This window comes from Zeus faber (assembly GCF_960531495.2).
Source record: "Zeus faber genome assembly, chromosome: 6".
Lineage (NCBI taxonomy): Eukaryota > Metazoa > Chordata > Actinopteri > Zeiformes > Zeidae > Zeus > Zeus faber.
Window position 1 is genome coordinate 21,096,758 of NC_137201.1, and position 21,414 is coordinate 21,118,171.

Genomic DNA, 21,414 nt, shown 5'->3' on the forward strand with positions numbered 1-21,414 from the left:
AACTCTCTCTTCTGGTCGACTCCCTCAATGCCTCAACACTTTCCGGGAACGAGGTCTCTCTTTGTAATTCCCTGCTCCGGTCGTGGCATCGGCCTGTCTGGCCCCGGTCGTGGACTGATCCATACCTACTGTAGTGCTGCGGTTGTTGTTGCCGGCGGTGATGAGCCCCCGCTCGGACTCCCTGACTCCTACAGACGGCGGCTGGTTCTGCGGCGCGGCACCCAGGGCCGCTCTGCAACCGAGGCGCCTGCGACACGAGGTGTTAACCCCAAAGTCACGTCTAAATGGCCGCGGCCCGAGCGACTTCAAGGGCCCCACCTCAAAGGACCGGCGCTCTTCAAAGGGGATTTCTCTAATTCCAAATTTTTACGGTGGAAATCATTTTTACGTCGCCCCGAGGTGTGAACGGCGTTTGAGCGGATGTGTGCGACCCGACAATGAACGGGCCGTCGCCTCGCCTCGCGCCCGTTCTCAGGATACGCTCCAGCCCCCTCCCCCCCTTCCCCCCGCACGGTGCTGGCCGGGAAAAGTGGTTACAGATGGATGGAGGGAATGGAGGGCGGATTGGAGGAGGGCGTTTTTGTTTTTTTTCATCAGGGGTGCAGCCGTGATACAACCTGCGAGAGGATTCCTGTCAGGTCGGTATCAAATTGTTTGAGAGATCTGAACGGAACGCGACACATGGAAAAAATGCACCGGGCCGTTTGGGTAAAACCATTTTTACGGCCGCCGCTCAGCCCCCGCATTCCGACTTCTGACGGAGCTAGCTCGGGCTCTGGGACGATATTGTGAAAAAGGATTTGGACGTGGTGCGCGGCTTGCGTGAGGTCCTCCTGTGGTTTCTCCGAGGTTGTCACAGGGCGTGACACAGGGAGCGGTCACGCCGTACGCGCACACACACGCACGCACACACACACACACACACACACACACACACACACACACACACACACACGCCTAACCCTTGGTTCGGCCTGGTGTGGCATTGACAACCAGGTTAGGAGGGAAGAGGTCTTTTTTTTTTTTTCCGGGATCCGTTTTCCCTGCGATTAATGGGTGTGGTGTAATAAACCCTCTTAGATTTCTTAGATGGAAGAATACGACCATTCACCCGACTTTCCGTGGTTTTCAACTCCCGGTGGAGGCGGCCGTTTGGCATTTACAGGTCCCATGCGGCCCGGAGCTTCTCAAATGTGCATTTGTGACTGTTCATGATGAGATTTTATGGTGGATGCTCCTTCAGTCTCGCGCGTTAATGAATTGAACCACTTCCCTGCTCCCTCCCTCAGCGCTGGGGAGTTTCTTAGACTCAGGTAAATATACTTGATGATGACGGCAGACATTTATCCTGTTTGCTGTCAGTGCGCTGTTATGTTTACATGGTCTGAACTCTGAAGAGTGGCCGTAGCAATTACACATCCCGAGGAGCCTCGCCCGCCTCAGGCTGGGGATCGTCATTGGTGAAACGGGGGGGGGGGATGTCGGTCTCCGGGGAACGGGATCGTCTGAAGTAAGATTAATCTCTCTCTTCATTGGCTGATTAATTGTCCTGCCACGGTTGCTGATTGGCCAATTAGGAGGATTACAAACGAGCGATCGGACAGTAGTGTTGCGGGGTAAACTCCGGCGCCCATGCTGCTTCTCCGGCCGCGCTGGCTTTTTCAGACCCCGCTGCTCACCGGTGTCCTTGGGCCGAGGCGTGGGGAGCAGAATGCAGGAGGGAAAGGTCACCGCAAACTGTTTCCACAGCTGTGTGCCGCTGAGCTCTCTTTTCGGGAGAAGCTAAACAGATAATCAGACTTCAAGAGCCGTGTTGTCTTAAACTTTTCTCGGTTTCAAGCTCTCGCTGTTTTCTTCACGTTTTTTTTTTTTTGTTGTTTTTCTTTTGCTAAATACCGTAAAGTGATCAACCAACCGCGGCCAGTCAGTGGAGTGAATGGTGCTGCATATGATACGGCGACCCTTAACACTCAGTGCCTCACATTCACCCGTTCACGTACACATTCATACGCTGGTGGTGGAGGCCATGCAAGGCTGCAGTTAAGGATCCGATGCCTTGCTCAAGGACACTGACATGCTACCAGGAGGAGCTGGGGATTGAACCAGCAACCCTCCGATTGCCAGATGAACAGCCCCCAGCTTACGTACGCTCAGCACGTAAGCTGAGCGTACGTCGCAAGTTGCGCATTTTCATCCGGTTTCTCAGGGTTTTATTGATTGTGTTGCACTTCTGCTAATCGGCCATTTTTTGCTATGTCCATGCTATAAAGACTAGAAACAGGAAGTTGCGTCACTTCCTACTTGCACCCTGCTGTAGCCAACGTTACACTCAGAACGTGCTGCAGAAATCACAACAAGGTGGTTTTGAATAAAATGTGATGTTCAAACATGTTCAAAAAATTCACAATAGACGTGTGTGACTATAATGTGAGTTTCCTGTTTCCTGGAAAAGGAGATTTAATGTTTTTTTTTTGTTGAGGCTTAATGGTTTTCTGCGGCAGAGCGGTATAGTTTCTCAATAGCGAAGCGTTAAAAGCAAACCTATCCTGTATTAAGTGAGAACACAATTTCCGCGGGTATTTCACCGGGGAGTGATGAACACAGCGAGCGGACTGTGTGAATTATTGACCTTTTTCATTCTGGAAAGACTCTGCTTCCTCTCTGGCTGAGTTTTGAGAGAGTCGACTCGAACAGAGATGGATGAATGTGTGGAATGCACGCTGACGTCAGCACCTTCAGTCGCATGGCGAGGTAAACACGCCGCCGTGCGCGTGTGCGCGTGCGTGTGTGTGTGTGTGTGTGTGTGTGTGTGTGTGTGTGTGTGTGTGTGTGTGTGGGGGGGGGGGGGGGCGGGGGCGGCCATCACACGGATTCAGCAGCAAAATGTTCGTATTGTCGGCTGTGGAGGAGAAAGAAAGGAACAGAAGTGTTGTGTGTTTTTCGCTGGGATTCCTTCCACGTCCGTACGGCAGCCACAATCCCTGTGCCTGTAAAGTGGTCACACACGCACGCACACACGCACGCACGAATGCACACATGCAAGCACGCACACACACACACAGAGACTGAGCTTGTAAGTACATCTTTATTTATGAAGCACTTTAAAACACACTAGTACAAAGTGCTTCACAATGGAAAACAATATTAAAATTAAAACAAACAAACAAACAAAATATATTTCAGCAACGTGGGCATACAGGCTTAGTTTTATGAAAGTTTTACATAAAACATTTATAAAAAAGTCTATTTATTAGCTGCAGAACTGAAGAAAATTCTAACACAATGAAAAAGTTCAAACAAACAAACATAGGTGTACAAAATGGACATAAAACAAAGGTGAAACAAAAAAAATGATCAACTCTAGCAATGAGTTTCACACACACACACACACACACACACACACACACACACACACACACACGCTCACACGGTGACAGTTCATCAGCTGCTGCGGTGTACAGTAGTCGCAGCTTTTACTGTGTGTTTATGTACCTGTGGTGGTGATTTATAAAGGACGTAGGGCGGTGATTTAAAAGCGCGGCTCGGCAGAAATTCCTCCTCTGTTGTTTACTGCATCCTGTGGGAATCTGATGGTACCGTTGGTGTGCGTGTGTGCGTGCGTGTGCGCATGTGCGTCCGGCATGTGTGTGTTTGTGTGTGTGTGGTCCTCTCTTAGATCTCTGACTACTGACAATATGGAAGTGTTTCCTTTAAGTCGGCAAGATGAAAGTGATGCGCAGTGAAATATAATAATAATAAATATTATAACCGTCTTGCTTTCATAATTTTGCCCTTGACTACATTTGAACTATCCAGACTCTCATCCCTTATTCATAATAAATTAAACCTACACAGTATATTCACCACACATTGTTCTCCCCCAAAACGATCCTGAAAGCGTTCCAAAGTACAGTGAATTTGCTTTAAGGCTCCAATTCTCATTTTAAGGTCAGGTCCAAATTGTGCTGTTATTCAACTGTTCATTAACTTTAATAACCCTCGCTGACACAGATTGCCTCTTCCAAAAGAAATACTGCACGCTGCCCCAGTCAGACTTGTGGCTTCATAAAATCCTTTTACAGTGGAGCGGTAACACCCTGCCCTTTTGTTTGACGCTACACACCAGATTGGCAGCAATATGAGCATTTTACTGACCCGTGGAGAGAGGAAGAACTCGAAGGAAATATGTTTCCCAAGATGTGTCTCAGAATTCATCTTCATGCTGTCTCCCCCGCTACTTTTTTTTCATTTTCCATAATTCAGGGATAATACGCAGTCATAGACACATAAATCTGCAACATATGAATTTTGATGGTGATGAGATAATGACACTGATAGACGAGAGGGAAAATGCATTCTGGGAAATCCAGGAAACATGTTCCAGTACATACAAATGATATTGGATAGAATTTCAGTCAGGGTGAGTCAAAATGATGTTAATAGCTAGAATATATATATATATATATAATTTATATATTATTTATTATATATAATATATATTATTTATTTATATTTATATATTTATATATAAATTATTATTTAATTATTTATAAGATGATACACAGAACAGTAACATAAATAAAACTATGGTCTGAGCGTCAGCTTGCTACTGTAGATGAGAAACAACTTACACTTAATAAATACTTAACGGCTGAACCGAAAGGAAAACCTGAGTGATTGGCTACAGAATCTTTTAAATTGATCCCAATGTATCAGGGAGTCTCCGACTCTGAATTAAATATATGGCATTTCTGGGATAGTTTTGCTTTATTAAGGTTTGTAGATGAATTTCGTTGTCACACGGCATGTTGATTCGACTGAGTTTTTTCGGCACCTTGCAGACTGAATGCAGCAGAACCTCCTAAAACAAATAAACAAGTGAGCGCTGTCTTCCAGACGCAGCAGTAATCCTGACTGCACCATTATACACTAATGGCTTTGGAATGCTGTTTTAAGGTGGGTTGCCAGGTCTGCAGGGCCAGAACCCCCATTTTCACCCAGCTTGACGTGTGGGCCTGGGAACCTCGCTGCCGGAGTGAGGAAATGGAAGTACTCAGAGCCTTTATTGAAATAAATGTACAAATACCCTGACTAACCCAAATTACTGTAATAAAAGTAAAAGGACCACTTACTTATACCTATTGTAAAGGTTTACGTATATTCAACTTCAGAGACTTTTGAATTATACTCTACTACAATTCACAGCAAATATCTATATTTTTGTATTTCTTGATTTGTTGCTTTTGTAGTTTATTATATTGCAAGTGTATCAAAAACAATATGAAAAGTAATCCTGAGTGTGTGATCATAGGGGGGCAGGGTGTCTATGTAGGGTATGTAGGGCAGGGTGCGTATGTAGCGTACATGGGGCAGGATGTGTATGTAGGGTACGTAGGGCAGGGTGTGTATTTAGGGCACATAGGGCAGGGTGCATATGTAGGGTACGTAGGGCAGGCTGTGCATGTAGGGTACATAGGGCAGGGTGTGTATGTACGATTCGTAGGGCAGGGTACCTATGAAGGGTACATAGGGCAAGGTACATATGTATGGTACGTAGGGCAGGGTGTGCATCTAGGGTACGTAAGACAGGGTACGTATTTAGGGTACGTAGGGCAGGGTGTGTATGTAGGTTGCTCCCAGCGAGGATTGCCCGGGACCGCAGTCCTTCAGCCTATCCAGCCTATGCCAGATCTATCTCTGGAAGAGAGAGGCGGAGTCGCACCCCGACTGCTTCCTCTCCTCAGGAACGCTAAGACGACAAATCCCATCGGTCACACCGAGGAAGTGGAGAAGTCTGAGAAAAGGAAGAATGGAGAGAGAGAGAGAGAGAGAGAGAGAGAGAGAGAGAGAGAGAGAGAGAGAGAGAGAGAGAGAGAGAGAGAGAGAGAGAGAGAGACTGGATGAGTAATCGCTCCATAGACAGAGTGCAGATGCAAGTGGTGTGTGACACATAAGCATGCGGAGTGTGTGTGTGTGTGTGTGTGTGTGTGCGTGTGTGTGTTCCACAATTTGGTCCCTGTGTGTGTGTGTGTGTGTGTGTGTGTGTGTGTGTGTGTGTGTGTGTGTGTGTGTGTGTGTGTGTGTGTAGTTTAAACTAAATTTTTGTCACATTACCACTTGTTCAGTAGAATAACTGTTTGTTTTTGTGTGTGTGTGTGTGTGTGTGTGTGTGTGTGTGTGTGTGTCTCTGTGTGTAAATGTGTGTGTGTAAAAGTACAGTGTGTTCCTTTCTATGTATTATTGTTCATGTGCAAGTGTGTTTTTGTGTCTATCTGTAGGTGTATGTGTGTTTGGGGGGGTTGTTTCTGCACGCATATGAAAGAGAGACTGTACTCGTGTGGCAAATGGCAAAACAGCTTAAAGGGGTGTGTGTGTGTGTGTGTGTGTGTGTGTGTGTGTGTGTGTGTGTGTGTGTGTGTGTGTGTGTGTGTGTGTGTGTGTGTGTGTGTGTGTGTGTGTGTGTGTGTGTGTGTGTGTGTGTGTGTGTGCTAATCTATGCATACACACGTTACCTGGTGCACCCTCCATCGGCCTCTTCGCAACTCCCTCCAGCGATGACGCAAATGAGCCGCGCTGCCGACCCCCGCGCTAAAACCTGTAAAACATTAGCCAGCGGGACCCAGAACGGAGCAGGAAGAGGCTTTTATACGAGTCCTGGCGGACCCCGCCGCAGCGCCCGGGGGGGGGGGGTTTAGCTTAGCGGTCACACACACACAAACGACTTCAGGTCGGAGAGATGGTACGTGTTTGGTTAAGAGGGGCTCCGCGCTGCTTCTCACACACCTTCAGATCAGATTAAACCAGTCCTGGATGTCAAGGATCCAGAATCATTTTATTCGACTCACAGGTGCAATGCACTTAACACACACACAGGGAGTGGTGATGCTCCAAACACACATACTTTAAACGCACAGATGCAGGGAGTGGTGACTGGAGGAATTTACCCTCTTCATTTGTTTCCCATCCCTGGTGTCCATCCTCTAGGGCCGGCCCGGGAGCAGCGGGAAGCTCTCACTTCATCGGCGCCTGGGGACCAATTCCAGGTGGTGGGTCCATGTCGCATTCAGCATGTTTTTAATTGGGGTCCTTTTTTATGTTGGAGGAGACCCACGTCAGCAACACGCAAACTCCACACAGAAAGGCCCCTAATCTAGAGATAACCCACCTGAGCATGGTATCAGCAGCACCCTAGCCGTGAATCGAACCCAGGATCTTCTTGCTGTAGCAAGCAGCAGTACAAGCCCCCATGCCACAATTTTGTGTATCAGATGTAGTATTTCATTATAATTATAATATTAATAATTATAATATTAATATTATTGCCAGTTGTGATATGATTATGTTGTTATTATTATTATTATCATTATTGTTATTACTATTATTGCTATTATCACTATTACTGCTATTATTAGTATTACTAGTATAACTGTATTACAATACCATTACTATTTACTATTAACTATCACTATACTTCTCACTATCTTACCACACTGAAAGATATATTAGATATATTAGTAAAGATATATTTTTTACATGTATTATATTATACAAGCATTTTATACCACATGTTGGCCATATATTTTATTTTTATTTTTTTTAATCCCTTTTTTGACTTGATCGTGACGCCTGAATTTCCTCTCCGGGATCAGTTGTGTTCAAAAGTGTTATCTTATCTTAACCTTATCTTATCTTAATATTGGGCCACCAGATATAGTTAGTTAGTATAGTTCATCCCTCTCAGATCCTGCAGGTAAACAGACATTATTCTGTCGGTATAGATAGGAAAAAAGGCCCGTTGAGTAGGAATGGCCAGATATGTTCAAATCATGAGGGTACCTCCACCTGCAGGCTGCAATACAGAACTACACCGTGAAGGACTGAACTTGGGGTGATCTGAGAGAGAGCGAAAGCACCTCCAGTTGGTTTAGCACATTGTGTGAGTCCTTACGTTGTGTCCGTGCTCGTTTCTTGAAGCCTCTCAGCCTTTTGAGTGGAGTCTGACCTATATTACGGTAGAAGTGAATATAAAATGGAGAGATGAAGAGAGGAGTGCGGCGGACGTCAGGGTATCTGACAGAGAACGACGAGAAGAGAACAAAGAGGCAAAAAGTAAGAGGAACACTGCGTTACCTCAGGGCTTGTGCTCTAAAAGGTCTGTGTGTGTGTGTGTGCGTGTGTGCGTGTGTGTGTGTGTGCGTGCGCATATGCACTTTCATTTTGTACATATACTGTAAGTGTGGTAGTGTGTGGCTTTATGCATGTGTGTGATTTTGCCTATTTTGTGTGAATGTGTGTGTGTCCATGTGCGTGTGTGTGTGTGTGCACATATGCACTTTCATTTTGTACATATACTGTAAGTGCGTGAGTGTGTGTGTGGCTTTATGCATGTGTGTGATTTGGCCTATTTTGTGTGTGTCTGTGTGTGTGTGTGTCTGTGTGTGTGTACAGTACATGTACCTCTGCGTGTGTGCAAGCAGAATATTTGCGAGCGTGTTTACACACTTGTATCTTTCCGGCCCACACGCCGCAGCGTAGTGATTTTAATTAGACAGAGACGGCGCTGCCAAAACCCTTGGGTGGGGTTGATTGGACAATCTGTGGACTGACCTTCCAGCTCTGCAGCGTGGCCTTAATTATTCGAACCATACTGTAATATCAGCATAGCAAACTCAAAACAGCACACTGCTCGTCCCTCTCCTCCTCTCCATCAATCTGGGAAGAACTTTTGTTCAAATAAAGCACAGCGTTGTTCCTTCAGGGGTTCAGTGGCGTGTCACCCCAAGTGCTGAGTAGTACGGGTTTTCTTTGGATCCAAATCAACATTTTTTAGTGTGGTAGCAGTTGCCAAAATGCATCGCTCCATAACGGAGCACAAGCACCAAGCGAAGACGGTGACACAGCTTGCATAGGGCCTCGCGCGCAAGCAGTGCAGAACCCCGGGTTGTACAAAGACAGAGACGTTTTTGAAGCTGCCTCGAGTCTGGCTTTACACTCCACCGCCATCTTGGAGCCGGACCTTTATAGATTTGCGGGCTGGAATGTTGTGCTGGGGTTATGGCAAGTCATTGTACCGCTAAAAGTATGATGATGTCCCTTAGTTCCGAGAGTTTATCCTTCATAGCTCTCTCCATAGCTCTCACCGATCCATAAGAGTAGATGTGGCGGGCGGGGGTCAAGGTCTCAATGCGTGGGGACCCCCAGGGGGTCCTTCAAGAGGTTCCGGGGGGTCCCCAATCAAAATGATCACTAGTTCAAATTTTGATATAATTATTTCATATGGGAGGTTAGCAGGGTCAGGGAACGTGCACTAATGACTGCTTGGATCCTCGTTTGAGAGGGCTCCCCAACCGGAGTGCAGACGCTACAGCAAATCTAACACTAGAAACCTCCTCAGATTGGGGACCCAAAACCCAGGGATAAAAATCATGCCGAACGGGGTCCGCGGCCAGATGCCTCACCCAATTGAGGGTCCTTGATATGAAAACGGTTGAGAATCGCTGCGTGAAGTCGGAGTTCTCCTGACCTGCTCTCCCCTCCCTCCCACTCTCCCTCCCTCCCTCCCTCCCTCACTCGCCCTAATGCGGTGCACTGGCGAGCAAACAAACGCCCTGATGATCCAGGGAGACACACATCAAGCCCACTGATGTGAAGCCGCTAATGAGAGACAAAATTGGACACGGCTGAATAAGGAGAAAAAAAGACAAGCACTGGAAGGGTGAGGGGGATCATGAATGAGTGGTTATGAAACATGACCATCAGTAATCTAACGGAGGGCTATTTTGGGACAAGTCAGTTTCCAGTCCCCTTAACACAGATTTCTTTTTGGGAACAGGCGAGGACAGTTTGGCCAGAGTTTGGGCTTGTTTGACCTCCGGTCTATGCAGCACAGCGGTTTTAACCGTGACTGACGCACTGTGGTCCTCACAAAGTTGGCAGCAAATGACTCGGCCTTGGTTTTCCTTTAAAACCCTATATTTGTGTGGTGTTCCTCAGATAACGTATGCTATGATTTTGTGTCAAAAAAAATCTCAGCAAAAAAGTTTCTCTAAAAATCCCAGCGAGCAAAATAAATAAATAAATAAATAAAAATAAAAAGCGATCGACCCCACTCCTCCGTCGCCGCTCGCCCCTCGCCTACGTAGGGAAGCCGCTTCTCCGCTGCTCTTTGGCGAAGGGCAGGTTCGAGGTTCCTAAACAGACGCGTCCCTTCCCTGAGTCTGTTTATGCCTTGACACGCTGGTGTTTGGTCAGCACCTCAGCGCAGGGCGGCCCGTTGTGGGCTGTGGCTCGGGGCCACGGTGGTGAACAAGGCGTAGCCACACCGCTGCCCTCTTCACACTATCTGGGTGAGCGCAGACCGCGGGTTTGCTGGGCTGGCACCGCGCGCGGCGCGAGGAAGCTGCCCGTCTACGGCGCCGCCGAAGCACATATTTTTTCCGAGTTTTTTCAATGAATTTGACATTTTCCATTCATCCAGAAGAGTCTTCCCTTTTCCCCTGCGAGGCCTGTGCTTGTTTCTAGGTTAAATCCCAGAGGGGCTGCGCAGGAAAAGACCGTCCGCGGGGCCAAATTCACAGCTTCTTTCACCAAGGCAGCATTACCCAAAGTCTTGGAGTGCCTGTGGCAGGAAAGACTTTCTCTGCGGCCTTTAAAGTAGCCGTGTTCAGCTTGTACCGCCGCTGTCAGCTGTCTTGCGCCGTGGAAAGGAAAGACCATAAATTTACTTGCGTGCAGATCGTCCAGAAAAATGGAAGTAAATTTTGCGTAGTATGAGCCTGCAGTACGTCATGACAAAATGTTGAAAAATGTTTCCAAGGCAAATCTCTCATGTCATTATGTTCACATTAATGTTCCAGTTCTGAGTCCTGTTGAGACCTCAGCAGGGACTCGCTGTTGGCGTTCAAGTTTCGATAGCGGCGTGTCTAATATCCATGTATAGAGGAATTCTTGGTTGTTATTTTGATCGGAAAACAGCGGGAACTTGTCAGGATCTGGGATTAGGTGTTGACGTGCCTCAGTATTCTGGCTTGAAGCAGCAGATCCCAGGCATCATATTTGGCTTTCTGCTAACCAGAATATAAACCTATTCCAGTTATTCTAATGGGAATAGATACATTGTTTACATGCATAAATCCATAATAATAATCTGGATGCTTGAATGTCCTCATTATATCCAGATATTAATGCTCATGTTTATGCACTCAATGAAACACGGTCGACCTTTGAACTCAACAGTTCGCCTTTTTTTTTTCTTCTTGAAAACATCCGTTGGATCGTAATAGTACAGTGAAAATCCCCAGAATTCTTTCACAATGCAGCTGGAGACTCATAAAAATGCCTTTGACCTTGTTTAGTGTGTCAGGTTACTCTTGACTAAAAGACATACCTCCATTTCAAAGAGACAAACTCATTTTTTTCTTTTCTTCCTTTTTCCTCCCATGAACTGCTTTCAGACGTCTATAAATCAGGACTATTGCTCTCAGTGAGGGAACGGCACTGCAAAACCTGGCTTATTTGGAGTTGCTCGATGGTGTAATGGATCTAGCAGAGGGTGAAATAAAGGGCATAACTTCTTGCAAAGTTGTTATTTTTCGCAGTCTGGTCCTCAGAATTGAGGAACAAAACAAATCCATTTGGAGATTTTACTCATGCCGTCCTTCTCCTGCCTGCAGGGTGTCTGGAAAAAAAAATAAAAAATAAATAAAACATTGACATTTCTAAGAAGTCATTCATGTGTGGTTTAAACTCCTCAGACATAATACAGTTGGTGGGATGTCAGATGTTTTCAGCATACGGAGTGCAGCGCGGGATAATTGGCCGTTTTATGTTGCAGAGCTTTCTTTGGCTCTATTGTTTATTTGTTTTGATAAATAATTAAAGTGACAGGCCTACATAGAGATTTTTTCTTTTTTTTTTTGGAAAGATATTTATTTATTTATTTATTTATTTTTATTTTTTTCTGGAAAGAGGTTGTGCAATCCTGTTGATTTTTATTATTATTTCGTTTGGCTAATCTTTTTTCCAACTTTTGTTTCTGAGACATGAGGTTTGCATTGATCTGTTGATTAAGTTTTCGTTGTGGTGAAAGATTGTTTTTTTTTTAATACAAATTTAAAGCAGTATGGGAGGTTTGTAAAACATGTGGCTGTGTTCAATTCAAATGAAAACTATTTTCTATTTACATAACCAATGAAGAAGCTTCTAACTTCCTGCCAGCTTGCTTTGTTTACAGGCTCAGCACAGTACCTGGAAAGTATACTCCCTTTATTAATAATTGATAGAATTTATGGTAGTATTGAGCTGTTTTTTATGTCCTTCCACGGGAAGTGCTCCTTCATGTTTAGTCAGAAATATTTTTTCCGAAGCTCGGTTTGCGGCGGCAATAGAAAGGACTCGCCGCACTGCAAACACGGCAGGCACGTACAGAGCCCCTTTGCCCCACGGTGCCCTTTTTTTTTATCAGGCACCCTTTTATTTATTTTTTTTAAGCGTGAATGGGCAATGACGTGCGCGATGTGCACACAGCAGAGCGCAGATCACGGGCGCTGCGCCGTGCTGCTCTCCGTTTCCTTATGGAACCAGAAGAAACACCCTGCTTAATGGGAACAGCAACCTCACTCACTCTCTTGGGGTTCCATGTGACTTTTCTTGGTTTTTTTTGAGCACCTGCACCTGTATGGGCAGGGGACTGCCCATACAATGCATATAGAGTAGAGTGGAGGGGGTTCCGAAACCCTGATGAAAAATGCCATGTTAGAGATGGTTATGTTTAGGGTTAAGGTTAGAGGTGGTTATGTTTAGGTATAAGGTTAGAGATGGTTATGTTTAGGTATAAGGTTAGAGATGGTTATGTTTAGGTATAAGGTTAGAGGTGGTTATGTTTAGGTATAAGGTTAGAGATGGTTATGTTTAGGTATAAGGTTAGAGGTGGTTATGTTTAGGTATAAGGTTAGAGGTGGTTGTGTTTAGGTATAAGGTTAGGGATGGTTATGTTTAGGTATAAGGTTAGAGGTGGTTATGTTTAGGTATAAGGTTAGAGGTGGTTATGTTTAGATATAAGGTTAGAGATGGTTATGTTTAGGTATAAGGTTAGAGGTGGTTATGTTTAGGTATAAGGTTAGAGATGGTTATGTTTAGGTATAAGGTTAGAGATGGTTGCCAACGATGAGGTTAGAGAGGGTTAGGGTTAGGGTGTCCAATGGGAAATTTTTCGGACGACTGGGGTTTCGGAACAATGGGCCGTGGAAACAATGGCATGGCACCATGGTCAATATACCTCAAGGTAAGGAGCATACAGTCCAATGTTTAACAAATCTCCCATATCACTTGAGGTTTTTAAGTTTAGGTCTTTAATTGTATTGGTACATGGAAGCAAACTTGTTTTATTCTGCAGGCCTGGTTCTGCCCGTCACAGCCCGTAGCCGGCATGCAGCTCGGCTGTTACATAAGGATGAAGCACTGTTTGTGTGCCTGCGCCTGGAGAGCCTAGTTGATACTAGAACCATCTAATGGAGGGAGACTGGTCTGCGACTCGTTGGCCGCTCCTGCCCTGGATAAGCGTCCTGTGTCATCGGAGGAGTCAAAGAGCTAGACAAACAGCTCACTGGCTGATACTATCAACCATTTATTGACCCTTTTAAAAAATGAGCGCCCGTAGACTTTCTTTTACAGCGGGCAAAACATAAAAACGTTGCCATAAAGCACCAAGCGGTACATGCTCAATTGACCTTTTAAGTGACTCAAAGACAAATGCTTATCGTGGGAGTACCGATGCTCTTTATAGCGGCATTGTACAGATTACAGAGAAAGAGATGAGGGGGGTATTCTTAGTAAAAGTCAATGTCCGCCCCTCGTCTGAATAAATCTCTGTGAATCTATGTGAAAACTGTTGTTTATATGTGAGTTCATTCTCTGGCTGGCCTGTGCTTGACGTCGAGGGCATCTCGCTGCTGTGTTTACAGTCAAGGACATATAACGGAGCCACGTGTTAAGCCGCGGCGCAGAGGGGCCGGCGGTCTGATTTTAATGTTGCCGAAGCTGATTAAACTAAACTGACCCCGAGATGAGGCAACAGAAACAGGAAGTCCTCGATTGAATTTGTTTGGACCTCGCTAGAACTGTGGGAAACCTCCTCGCAGAACAGGACTACTTTCCACCCAGCGCCAGTGCCCCCCACTACTTGATAACGGAACGTTTCCCTGATGTTTCTAACCCGCAGCGCAACCCGCCGTGGCAGAGTAAACTCGACCGGGGTTATTAAAACGCCGCTCTCGCTCTGTGCGTGCGGTGGAGGGTAATTCCAGGTTGAGAAGGCCCTGCCATGTTTCTGCTGCATCCACCCACTGAGCCAGCTGATTCCACTCATTAGTTGTACCTCAGACTTGTGTTAATTAGCAAATCCAGATGGCTGGCTCCAAATACTGAGCAAGGGCTTTCACTTTTGTACGTACGCTTCTGTGCGTACGGCTGCAGTCCCTCGCGGCAACACGGGGGCATTGGTCAGGACCTCGCGGCACCGGGGCGAAAATAGGTTTTCGGAGAAAAAAGAGATGGTGCAGGTGGCGTTAATTCTCCAAACAGCGTCTCGGGTGGATTGGGTGATAGCGCCGGCCATGATGACTGGGATGACTCCCAAGTGGAAAATGGCTTTATGAGCCCCGTGGGAGGACACGGTGGCTGGTAATTAGACAGCATAAAAGTCATCAGCCTCCACCAGCCCATTAGGAAACCGAAACATGACCGTGAAATTGAATTAGGAGCCTGTGCTTAATGGAAAGTGAAAAACCATAGACTCTAGGAAAATGGACATAGCGTCTGTGACGTCACGTGTTGGTTTCCTCAGAGGCGGTTTAAAGGCCTCGAGTTTGGGTTTACGCTCTCCACCATCCTGGCCGGAAACAGAGAGAAATTAAATTACGGTGGTCTCGGTGTGCTGGCGGAAAGAATCACAACCAAGACACCGATTAGAAGAAGTAAACTTGGCAACAGAAATCCGAAAGTATTTCTTGTAAGAAGTTTCTTTTTTTTTTTCTGTCGACCTCCGTTCAGTCGGAGGTTCGCACCGTTTCCGCATGGGCGTGTAATGGTTGACAGACAAGCCCTTCAGCATTTATGCGGCCCACTCCCCCTTATACTCTATATTCCTCTATACTCCTCACCTGTGCTCGGCCCATTTTTATTATGGATTATGTGCACGGTGCTTAAGGAGATAAGAACCTGCTGTGAAATGCAGAGACGGGATGCTGGTGTTTACATCTGCTTCTGTCACTGTGCTTCCACAGATGCTCCCCCTTGTCAGAATGGAGCTACAAGGCAGGATCCAGAGGAACACAGGTCAGTGTCCATGAAGAGAGTGAGAGAGAAGCTCACAGAGCGCTAAAGGGCCCGTGTGTAAACAGAAAGACTGGCCAGACGGCGCACCCATACGTCTGGTGGGATTATCGCACATTTGAAAGAACCAGCGATCGCCACCGGTCTCTTGTCCCCGCACACCTGAAAGAGAGCACGCAGCCCAGGCCACGCCAACAGCGCACGCCTCTTTATCATTCGCAGCCCATTATAATGTTCTGGCGCTTTTCTTCAGACTTCCTGCCCAGCGAGTCTGCTGCACTCTGTTAGAGTACCAGATGCTGGCCTCTAGTTTGGCAACGGATAAAGTGATTGTAAAGACGGACTGAATTCATAAATCAGAACATCTCCAGAACCAAGAGGGCTTGGTCTCGCCGTCCTTGATATTCATGAGCCGACTCACGAGCGACAGGTATAAAACTTTCTCGCTCGCGCCGACTACAGGTGAGGTCTGAAAAGAGCCATGTGAAGCAAGCTCAGCTCAATGGGTGGACGGTGCTTTCCTATCGGGATGGTTTGATCCGATTGGCTGTATGTACAGTGAGTGACTTTCAAAGGGAAAATATCTGTGTTTCAATTTCAGTCCAACTTTCAGGTTGGGGCATTGAAGCTCGTAGCACCGACCAAAAGGAACCCGGGCAACATCTAAATCAAGGCCCGTCTACACACGCGTGTGTGTGTGTGTGTGTGTGTGTGTGTGTGTGTGTGTGTGTGTGTGTGTGTGTGTGTGTGTGTGTGGACGTCCCCACTGGTAGCTTGGCAGGCCGCATGTACTGTATATGGCTTTACGTGATTGATGGAGCTGCAGGCGTCCCGTGGACCTGGGGAACAAACAAAGCGTGGCCGTCCAACCTGCTCTGCCCTATCAGGAGGAAATCCTCCCTCGAGTGAATTGATGGTCTGTCGGTAGCGACAATGTGAGCGTGAGCAGCAACACAAGCCGCAGATTTGTGGTTCAGGGGGAAATATAGGGGGATTTTTTTTCGTCTTCGCATGACTAAGAACCATAACTTTACCAACCAGGATGAGGTTTAAGAACCCTATCACGCACAGTTTAATTTCCTCGAAATGCCAAGAGTTCTAATTTGTAGTTTTATGTACGGCAGTCTAAGCTGGCTTGTACTGAGATCCATCAGCAGCTATCGTTTAGGATTTGGAAAGGGATTATACATGGATCAGCCACAACATTAAAACCACCTGCCTAATATTGTGTAGGTCGCCCTCACACCGCCAAAACAGCTCTGACCCGTCGAGGCATGGACTCCACAAGACCTCTGAAGGTGTCCTGTGGTATCTGGTGCCAAGATGTTAGCAGCAGATCCTTTAAGTCCTAGAAGTTGCGGGGTGGGGCCGTCATGGATCAGAAGAAAACACGATTCATCAGACCAAGCCACCTTCTTCCATTGCTCTATGGTCCAGGTCTGATGCTCACGTGCCCATTTTAGGTGCTTTCGGCAGTGGACAAAGGTCATCATGGACACTCTGACCGGTCCCATATGCAGCAAGCTACGATGCACAGTGCGTTCTGACACCTTTCTATCATAGCAGCATTCACCAGTTTGTGCTACAGTGGCTCTTCTGTGGGATCGGACCAGACAGGCTACACTTCACTCCCCACGGGCCTCAATGAGCCCATGGGCGTCTATGACCCTGTCGCCGGTTCACCGTTTGTCCTTTACTTGGACGACTTTTGGTAGGTACTAACCACTGCATACCAGGAACACTCCACAAGACCTGTCATTTTTGCTCTGACCCAGTCGTCTAGCCATCACAATTTGGCCCTTGTCAAAGTTGCTCCGATGCTCCTGCTTCCAACACATCAACTTCAAGAACTGACTGTTCACTTGCTGCCTCATATATCCCACCCCTTGACAGGTGCCATTTGAATATGATGATCAATGTTATTCACTTCACCTGTCAGTAGTTTTAATGTTGTGGCTGATCGATGTATTCGCACACTTTTGGAATATTCCAGGCAAACACATTGTCTTTTTGATCGATGGAGTCCCCGAAGCTGTTGTACGGACCAAGACCCGGAGGCCAGACTTTGTAATGATGGTTTGGAAAGGTAATACAGGTCCCATTAGCGGAACATTCTTAAAACTTGAGATACTGAGGCTTGTGTTGGCGTCTCTTGGTTATTTTCTGGCTCCTTGGGCCAGTTTGTGGGTCGGAGAGGCCGCTAGGTCTCCTCTATACCAACACCGGTGCATAGCGTGCGTAAATCACACATACTGCTGTGGAGCTGGTGACCAGAGCGGCTGATTGATTTCTACTGTCATATTTGCCAACATGCACACATTAGCAGCCTCATTTTCCAAACCGCATCTTTTTTTTCCGCTCCTGAAGCCTGCGGTGGATGTTTTAGCTGAGGAATCGACGGCAAACTTATGTATGGAAAGAGCTGTTCAAATATTTGTATTCGACTTGAAAACACATTGGTTTTGGAACATTACCCGGGAAGATTAGCGGAGAAAAGGGTGCCTGTGGGCCCAGATCTGGTGACTGTTATCCTAAATTATGGAAGAGCGGTCTCGGAGATGGGCAGGCCGTGACACGGCAGTCGTGTTTGAGGGCCGGTCGACTTGTGCTGCGTGGACTTCAAACGCCGCACATCAACGGTTCTCAAACTGTTCCACTGGGACTCAGAGTCAATTTTTTCTTCTGGTGGGTCCTTTTTAATGACGACTTTCCGTATTCTTTCATTAAACTGGGTCTTGTGACAGGAATAAACCTCCGCAAATTAAGTTGTGGTCTGTAGGCTGTCATCTGTCTAAGGAATCATTTGAAGCGCTGTGAGAAGAGGCATTAGCAATCGTGGAATTCCTACTTTTTACAACTTTTGAGGCTGGAATTCTGAGAGGGATCGGGAACAGGGGTTGAATTTCCACCCTGTTTTCTTTTCATCCTCACGTCACTGTTCAGTTTCGCAGCTTTCTGGAGGGAAGCAGCTACACGTTGAAGCTCGTGTTACATCATCCATCATCCCTCACTCATTACCCACAACAAGCATCTGCTCCGCCTCATGTATCTCTCCATCCTCTGTCTGTTTTTAGTTACGTCCCCATTCGTCTTCTTTTTTCCTATCTATCTATCTATCTATCTATCTATCTATCTATCTATCTATCTATCTATCCATCTATCCATCCATCTATCTATCTATCTATCTATCTATCTATCTATCTATCTATCTATCTATCTATCTATCTATCTATCTATCTATCTATCTATCTATCTATCTATCTATCTATCTATCTATCTATCTATCTATCTATCTATCTGTCTGTCTGTCTGTCTGTCTGTCTGCCTGCCTGCCTGCCTGCCTGCCTGTCTGTCTGTCTGTCTGTCTGTCTGTCTGTCTGTCTGTCTGTCTGTCTGTCTGTCTGTCTGTCTGTCTGTCTGTCTGTCTGTCTGTCTGTCTGTCTGTCTGTCTGTCTGTCTGTCTGTCTGGCTGCCTGTCTGTCTGTCTATCTATCTCTATCATTCTATCTATCTGCGGGGGTCGGTGGAACAGAGCTCTCCCTCTAACTGTCCTGAGTGATGTTATTCTATTGTTTTGTTTCAAATGTCCCTCCTTTTACAGAATGATGGAGCAGGCTTTATTGTCTGCTGGCTGCACGCTGGGTCCAGGCGGCCCAGGGGCTTGTGGGCCGTGCACTTGGACGCGGACGCTGGGAAGTGGGAAGTGCGGTGCTGGGTGTAGTTCTGGCTGCAGCAGCCTCTCGCGGCGTCTCGGGGGGTTTTGTGTTGCAACGTCGGGCTGTGATTCACACCAAATCGCTGCTCTCTCCTTTCCAGCGGGGAACAGCGCCGCGACCCAAAGCTTCTCCTCCGCTAATCCGACCCGACAGATACAATCAGGCCCATTAATCTAAGTGGGCTGCCGCCGAAATAGAAAACCACACGCTAATGATTTTTCAAACATTCAGAGGGTTTTGTGTTAATGAAATCACCTTCCCAAACGGGTGTCTTTAAGTATTATTTATGCATTTCCATCAGCGCACGCTCAGCACATTCCTGTATTTGTCAAAGAGGGTGTGTTTGTACTGTATGCAGTGGAAGAAGTACTCAGACCTCTTACTTAAGTGAAAGTACAAATACCCTGACACAAAATGACCACAGTGACATTTGTACTTCGGTAAAATGTATGTGAGTACTGTGAGAGAAAAACAATCAATTCTTTGAATGATGTTTTACATGGTTTATATAGGACCATAGCCTTTTGTATGTTATGTAGCTTTTAAAACACTTTGCCTCTGGGTTTTAATGAGTCTCTCAGAGTTTATATGAAGAGACTATACTTTTCTAAACAATGCCTATTGTCGTATTGAAAAAACCACATCACATTCCATCCTCACTCAGCCTTGTGTGGAGATAAGAGTAACTTGACCAAGCTTTGTGTGTTTTTTTTATGGAATAGTCAGGTTGGACCTGTGACCTGAGTTTGACTGTTAAACCATTGTATGAGCTCTCATGATTTATTTGATTTGATCAATTGATGATTGAGTCGGCATAGTCCTGTAAATGACACTTGACATAATGGTACACAACCTCTCATCGGTATAAAACCCTCTTCGTCAGTAGTAGGGGTAGACTGGTCAGAACGCTGCTTTGGAGCAGCTCTGAATATTCCTCTTTATTCTGCAGAATAAATATCTTTAATACTCTCAGTTTTGTTTTCCTGAAGCGGGCAGATTAACCTCACCGACCACGCAGGAGAAATTCTCCAACAGTACTTGCTGTAAAATGTACTTAAGGTATTAAACTTACTTCATAAACTTTTTCTGCAGATGATGCTCACGCAGATCCTGATTATAATTTACAAATAAAATATAACAGTTGGGTGTTTTACAAGGACAAGGAACTAATTCCTCATTGACCTTTCATCAGTAGAAATCTGATTTTATTTTAAAGCTAAAGTGACGTGACTGTGTCAGAAATGTAGTACAATAAAAAGTCTCGATATTTGCTTTGAAATGTAGTGGAGTACGTGTATATCTGTAGAATGTGTGTGTGTTTGTGTGTGTGTGTGTGTGTGTGTGTGTGTGTGTGTTTTTGTGTGTGTGTGTGTGTGTGTGTGTGTGTAACACAGAGCGTGAGTTGCTTACATGACCTTATTGTTCCATCCGATGTGCGGATCGGGTCCTTCTCCGTCGGCCTCTGAGGTTTTCCTCCAGTTTCTGGACGCTGAGTTTAACTCCTCTGTGCGGTTCAGCGTGTTCTCACCGTTACACAATGTGAAGCGGCCAGCGCATCACTCGTATTTTTCTTGGGCGGCTCGGAGGGCCGCGTGTTTACACGACGGGGATGGGAGGTGAAAAGTGCACGCACTGGACCGCCTCAGAAATTACAAATATGTGACCTCTTTGTCATTGTGTCCCATAAATAATCACCGTTGGCCAATAGGACTCGTGTTTTGTGCTTTGCACCAAATACGTCCCTTTACTGCTGAGCTGTTTGCAAATAAACATTTTGATGTAGTCATTGTGGTAACACTAACAATCATATTTCATATCAAGACTTATTTATAGGACAGGCAGTGCTTCAGTTTGAGCCTGCGCACTTGCACACACACACACACACACACACACACACACACACACACACACACACACACACACACACACACACACACACACACACGCACACACACACGCACACGCACACATGGACACACACGCATAGCCACTTAAAAACATTTGAAATGCCAGCCCAAAGCCTCCCTGAGGGGTGGATAGTACAGGTAAAGCAAACAATCGATGAATTAATGGCAAATACTCCTTGACCGAGATTGGATAAACAACAATTGCAAATTTCAAGTTGAAAATTATAAATCTTATTCCATTGCGCTGCCATGGCACTATTACGAAGCATGAATGACTACTCACCATATTGTGGTCAACTATTCTGATGGATGTACCTATATGTTTTATGTTTCTCATCTGGATTTATATCTATCTTATCTGGATGCGCTCCATTTATTCTCCCCATGTATTAACTGCTGCCTTTGTGGATATAAATGACCGACTGACCCAAGTTCTTCTGCAAGAAATGTACATAATCAAC

The 21,414-nt window shown here is 46.0% G+C and overlaps 1 protein-coding gene across 1 annotated transcript in view; it reads left to right on the plus strand.

The window, feature by feature from the left end:
- Positions 1 to 21,414, plus strand: part of pde3a (phosphodiesterase 3A, cGMP-inhibited) — a gene marked incomplete at both ends in the record, with an annotated part of 75,884 nt that overhangs the window by 24,085 nt on the left and 30,385 nt on the right. The window contains 2 exon segments of the mRNA XM_080002874.1: positions 15,282 to 15,287; positions 15,289 to 15,333. Of these exon segments, the coding sequence (XP_079859000.1) occupies positions 15,282 to 15,287; positions 15,289 to 15,333 (51 nt within the window).